We start from the raw sequence: 6,637 nt of genomic DNA on the forward strand, positions 1-6,637 counted from the left end.
GAAGAGTGTAAACATGCGCTGTTGTGCGGCATGTGCACGCTCCTCTCGCCATAAATGCAGGAAGCATTTGCAGCGCATGGAAGAAAATGGTGGAAAGTAGGGATGTCCGATAATATCGGACTGCCGATATTATCGGCCGATAAATGCTTTAAAATGTAATATTTGGAAATTATCGGTATCTGTTTCAAAATTATCGTTATCGGTTTCAGAAAGTAAAATGTATGACTTTTTAAAACGCCGCTGTGTACACGGACGTAGGGAGAAGTACAGAGCGCCAATAAACCTTAAAGGCACTACCTTTGCGTGCCGGCCCAATCACATAATATCTACGGCTTTTCACACACACAAGTGAATGCAATCCATACTTGGTGAACAGCCATACAGGTCACACTGAGGGTGGCGTATAAACAACTTTTAACACTGTTACAAATATGCGCCACACTGTGAACCCACACCAAACAAGAATGACAAACACATTTGGGGAGAACATCCGCACCGTAACACAACATAAACACAACAGAACAAATACCCAATACCCCTTGCAGCACTAACTCTTCCGGGACGCTACAATATACACCCCCTGCTATTTTTAATGAATTAATTTATGACAACCTTTTCCAAAACACAATATATAATGTGAGATATAACAGGATAATGCATACGTTTATCTTTTTTTTTTCAAAACGCTTACAAAAAAGTGGGACCCCAAAAATTTACTCTGGGACCCCATTTTTATGACTTGATGGATTTTGAAAATTCCTAGCGCCAACACTGCTGTCAACAGAGGACAAAAATTCTTTATTTAAATAAATATATTATTTATAAAGCAAGTTCGAGTATCATTGGCAAATTTTCACCTAGTCCCGGCCTTGGCATGCTGCCCGCCTTGGCACGCATATATGTGTCCTCTTTTTGGGATTTCAGATAATGGTCAGCCTACTTTATTGGCATATGTCACTCATGTTCTTCATCTACTAGACAGGGATCTGGACAGAGCTACATAAAATACAAGAGGGCTTCATGAAGCCCCTCCGTGTGGGGATCAACATGTCCAGAGCTCACTACGAGAGGGAGCTCAGCACCACCATGGAGAAGAAGAGGAGAAATGCCCAAGGTGAGACCACCACACACAAGCTCTTCTCAACATTCAATTTTTTTAACACGTTCCTCTCCACAGAGACATCTGTCATTTCTGTTTCTGTCGGTGACGAGAAGCTGCCAAACATGACCCCAGAATCTCAGATTCAGGTGAGGGACTTTTTAAAGATTGCACTAAAGCAGGGGTGTCAAACTCATTTCAGCTCAGGGGCCGATTGGAGGAAAATCTGTGCACACGCGGGCCGCCGGACTATTAAAATCATGGCATTAAAACTAAAAAATAAAGACAACTTCAGGTTGTTTTCTTTGTCTTACTTTGGCCAGAAATAGAACAAACACATTCTGAAAATATTACCAAAAATACAGGCAGCAGTAAAGTTTAGATCCATGAAGGAAAGAAGAAAGTGAATGAATGTTTATAACTGAATACATGTAAATACGGTATGCATAAAAATGTGTTTTCTTTTGTATTATTTTTTTAATGAATTAATGTTTGACAACCTTTTTCCAAAACACAATATAGAATGTGAGATTTAGCAAGATAATGCATACATTTGTTTTCAAAACGGTTACAAAAAAGTGGGACCCCATTTTTATGACTCGATGGGGTCCCTGGGACCCCATTTTGAAAATTCCTAGCGCCAACACTAATGGAGTATTGGTGCGTGCAAAACAGCAGCAGGCGGCTGTGGCCTGCGGTCCGCTTCTAATACTAATCATATATCATCATAGATTAGAGATGTCCGATAATATCGGCAGCCCGATATTATCGGCCGATAAATGCTTTAAAATGTAATATCGGAAATTATCGGTATCGGTTTCAGAAAGTAAAATGTATGACTTTTTAAAACGCCGCTGTACGGAGTGGTACACGGACGTAGGGAGAAGTACAGAGCACCAATACAGGTCACACTGAGGGTGGCCGTATAATAGAGATGCGCGGATAGGCAATTATTTCATCCGCAACCGCATCACAAAAGTCGTCATCCACCCGAACTAACATTTTATCAAAACCACAACCACCCGCCACCCACCCGTTGTTATATATCTAATATAGACGATGCAAGGCATTCCTGTTAAAGAAAGGAGACTGATCCAATGCAGCAGAGACATTCAATGCGTGCCTCGCATTAATATCTCTTGGCCACACAATAGAGGCTATTATTTATCATTATTATAATATTATTGTCATTTCCATTAAGAAAGTGTTGACTATTATTATTTTTTTCCCTGGTCTTTAGTATTCCCTTTTTTAGTTTGTCGCGTACCACGTTTGCAGCCGGCGTTGCCATTTTTTTATTCTTCTCCTGTTGTGTTGTTTTGTGGTGTGCTGTGTCACGCCAAATTTCTTCCCCCTACAAAACCCCCCCCCATTTACTTCCGTGGTCATGTTTCCTCTTACGTCATTGACAGCGATCGACAGCACTTCGGCTTTGACTGCCCGTCGCTGGAAGGATACTTCGTCTTTGACAGCTGCTGGAATCTGAAGAAATCGATTGTTTTTTTTGTACAGGCGCGAAACAGGACAGTCGCGTGCGGGTTAAGGACCCCCGGAAACTTTGTGACCTTATTGGACGCAGCCCCGGAAGTAAAGGGGGGGGGGGGGGGTTTGTAGGGGGGAAGAAATTTGGCATGACAGCTGCAGCAGTGCCTGATGAATAATTGCCTGTTTCAAAGAGTGCTGCTCGTTTTTCGTATGTGGGTAACAACATTTAACTATGTATTTTTTTTCTTCTGAATTGGTTCAACCGCCACCCGCCCAAATCTATTTAAAATCTATTTTTTTCGTCATGCATCCGCCCGACACGCGGATTATCCGCGGAGTCCGCGGTTGTGTCCGCAATCCGCGCATCTCTACCGTATAAACAACTTTAACACTGTTACAAATATGCGCCACACTGTGAACCCACACCAAACAAGAATGACAAACACATTTCGGGAGAACATCCGCACCGTAACACAGCATAAACACAACAGAACAAATACCCAGAACCCCTTGCAGCACTAACTCTTCCGGGACGCCCCCCAGGGAGAGCATGTCCCAAATTCCAAGCGGCTGTTTTGAGACATGTTTAAAAAAAAAAAAGCACTTTGTGACTTCAATAATAAATATGGCAGTGCCATGTTGGTATTTTTTTCTATAACTTGAGTTGATTTATTTTGGAAAACCTTGTTACATTGTTTAATGCATCCAGCGGGGCATCACAACAAAATTAGGCATAATAATGTGTTAATTCCACGACTGTATATATCAGTATCGGTTGATATCGTAGTCGGTAATTAAGAGTTGGACAATATCGGAATATCGGATATCGCCAAAAAAGCCATTATCGGACATCTCTATCATAGATCCTTCATCCGGCCTTGCAGGCATTGACTTTGACACGCCTGTACTAGAAAGATGATTATACTGATTGCTGACATTCCCCTACCAGGCTCTCCATTCAGCCCTGCACACCTTTGACATGATGGAGAGTGTGCTGGCACGAACAGAAGAACTCACCGACGTGAAGGCTGCAATTTAGACTTCACGGACATCTGGCTGGTCAAAAACTTGTTTTGTTTTCACCTAAAGGGCAGTCAAACATGATAAATCATGTCAGAAGGTCATGCAATACCTGCCCTTATTTTCTCCTTAGTTACAAGACTGATTCTTTTAAAACGTTTACTAATAAATAATTAAATTATGAACATTTCAGTCGGTATGTGTCATTTATCCATGCACACTAGACCTTTGTGACCCTACTTATTCCTAAATTCCTTTTCTCTGCTTTAAATTGTTCCTTTTTTCAACAGAGGTAACTTAAAAAGTAGTTTGACTGCAGTAAAATATCAACACAGCCACATTTTCCTGCAGGAAGATACTTAGACAAGATGGTATGTTCTGTAAGTATAAAACTGTTTACCTGTAGTTGTTCATGTTTACAACTGAATTGAGGATGTGTTTACATGCATGTTATACATTTTAATGCAGAAGTTAACCTTTTTGACCCCCGGACCAAACTTTTCCACTACAAAAGAGCCTGAGGCCCACTCAAATAACACTGAATTAGTAATCTTACTCTTGATATTCAAAAATAATTGTTTTTTTCACTTACCCGGTGAAGCAGGAGTAGGTGAGCCCCCAGCACGGTGGAACAAGGGTTAGTGCATGTGCCTCACAATACGAAGGTCCTAAGTAGAATCCCGGGCTCGGGATCTTTCTGTGTGGAGTTTGCATGTTCTTCCCGTGACTGCGTGGGTTCCCTCCGGGTACTCCGGCTTCCTCCCACCTCCAAAGACATGCACCTGGGGATAGGTTGATTGGCAACACTAAATTGTCCCTAGTGTGTGAATGTTGTCTGTCTATCTGTGTTGGCCCTGTGATGAGGTGGCGACTTGTCTAGGGTGTACCCCGCCTTCCGCCCGAATGCAGCTGCACCCCCCACGACCCCGAAAGGGACAAGCGGTAGAAAATGGATGGATGGATTGATATTCAATAATTATATCTAAACTACTTACTGTTTAAAACCTTGTCAATAAAATTACATACTATTACACAGTACGGTAATATGATAAATTCTAACTAAATGTGTCATAACAAAACTGCAAATGAAAATACAGCTTCACCAACTTAGTCATAGTTATTGCGCTTAAGAAACTTCCCTATGACTTTTGTTTAGTATTGTCATTACTGCCACAACATAGTGGTGGAAAAGTGGAAAGTAGTTTTACTACTGTATTTTAATGTTGGTCATTATGGTGGTACTTTCTGAGGTGGTACTTGGTGAAACAAGTTTGAGAACCACTGATTTAGAGTATCAAAAATAGGCAATTTTAGAGCTAGTTATGGTTGAGTACATCATTTACACCAGTGTTTCTTAACCATAAATATCTGTTTCTCAGCTGTGAGCGGTACACGGTTGTAATACACTTTTCCACCACTTGTGGCAGTAATGACAATCTCAAACAGACAGAAGAAGTCTGGAGCTAAAATCTTAAGAGAAGTTTAAGTGCAAAAGTTATGACTAAAGTGGTAAAGCTGTACTTTCATTTGTACTTAAATTTAATTAACAGTTTAGTTAGAAATCATTTTACTACCGCATAATTCTATGTACATGTATTTTTCATCAGTTTTTATGAGTCCCTTTTGCAGTAAATTTGATTGGTATTGATTGTGAAATCAGCCTGACGGTCAGGCTGATTTCAAAATCACTAATAATCACAGGCCTTGACCTAAGCCTTAAAATAGTCTTTGTGATAAAGACATGCTTTCATATCATTTGGCGAGCAGTGACGTGCGGTGAGGTTCATGGCTGGTGAGGCACTGACTTCATCACAGTCAGATTTACAAACATATGAACCCTAAAGAGTATCTTATTCACCATTTGATTGGCAGCAGTTAACGGGTTATGTTTAAAAGCTCATACCAGCATTCTTCCCTGCTTGGCACTCAGCATCAAGGGCTGGAATTGGGGGTTAAATCACCAACAATTATTCCCGGGCGCGGCGCTGCTGCTGCTGCCCACTGCTCCCCTCACCTCCCAGGGGGTGATCAAGGGATGGGTCAAATGCAGAGGACAAATTTCATTACACCTAGTGTGTGTGTGACAATCATTGGTACTTTAACTTAACTTTACACATACAAACTGTAGCACACAAAAAAAGCACATTTAATAAAAAAAACGTTATTATGGTCTTACCTTTACTTATAAATGAAGTCCATGCGCCGCTGTTGTGCTGGATAATGTACCCCCGCCATAGAATGCACCCCCTGACGGGAGTGTTATATCAACTAAAGCCCACACTTAAACTTTCCACGTGCAAGATTGAATCTATATAAAAAAGTTATTTAATAAGAAGCCAAAAAGTGCAAAAACAATAATGTTCGTGTTGGAGGAGTTGTGAATGAATGAAATATGAAATCCATGCTGCAGTCTGCAGGTGTACCTAATGTTGTGGCCCAGCAGTCATTCACAACTCCTCCAACATGAACATTATTGTTTTTGCACTTTTTGGCTTCTTTTTGAATAGATTCAATCTTGCACGTGGAAAGTTTAAGTGTGGGCTTTAGTTGATATAACACTCCCGTCAGGTGCACTCTACCACCAGGAGGCGGGATTACTGCGAGCCTCAGCCAGTGCGTCTTCGCAACCGTTTTATGATTGCTCAGCACAAGAAATACATTACACACACACAGTTGTTGACAAAATACACTGTATATTATAATGGATTAGATTTATATAGCGCTTTTCTAGACACTCAAAGCGCTCCACAGAGAAGTGAGAATATAGAGATTATATACCTCAGCTAACTAAACTATGGAAATGTATAATATAGTTCATATAGCAATACGGTCTCACTGCACAGCAGACCAGCAGTTAGCCAAGTCCGCAATCCATGTTGAGGCACAACTGAGCGATGTGCCTCAACTGGCTGCTGATCACAGCAAGTCTCTTCTCAGTATTTGAACGGCAAATGTGAAAATTCAGCGATTTTGAATAAAAATAATCTAAAACTGGTGAAGTTAAATGGAAAATAACTTTATAGTATAATCACT

General features: G+C 40.9%; 1 protein-coding gene across 2 annotated transcripts in view; it reads left to right on the forward strand.

Moving 5' to 3' along the window:
• Positions 1-3,784, forward strand: part of glmna (glomulin, FKBP associated protein a) — a 32,757-nt gene extending 28,973 nt beyond the window's left edge. The window contains exons 17-19 of one of the 2 annotated variants that reach the window (XM_062022276.1): positions 979-1,114; positions 1,178-1,248; positions 3,534-3,784. In XM_062022276.1, the coding sequence (XP_061878260.1) occupies positions 979-1,114; positions 1,178-1,248; positions 3,534-3,623 (297 nt within the window). In that variant the 3' untranslated portion in view covers positions 3,624-3,784. Of the gene's footprint in view, positions 1-978; positions 1,249-3,533 lie in introns of both variants that reach the window. The other variant, XM_062022275.1, reaches the window with a different exon arrangement.
• The last annotated feature ends 2,853 nt before the right edge of the window (positions 3,785-6,637 follow it).

The sequence above is a fragment of the Entelurus aequoreus genome, linkage group LG16 (assembly GCF_033978785.1).
Source record: "Entelurus aequoreus isolate RoL-2023_Sb linkage group LG16, RoL_Eaeq_v1.1, whole genome shotgun sequence".
NCBI classification, from domain to species: Eukaryota; Metazoa; Chordata; class Actinopteri; order Syngnathiformes; family Syngnathidae; genus Entelurus; species Entelurus aequoreus.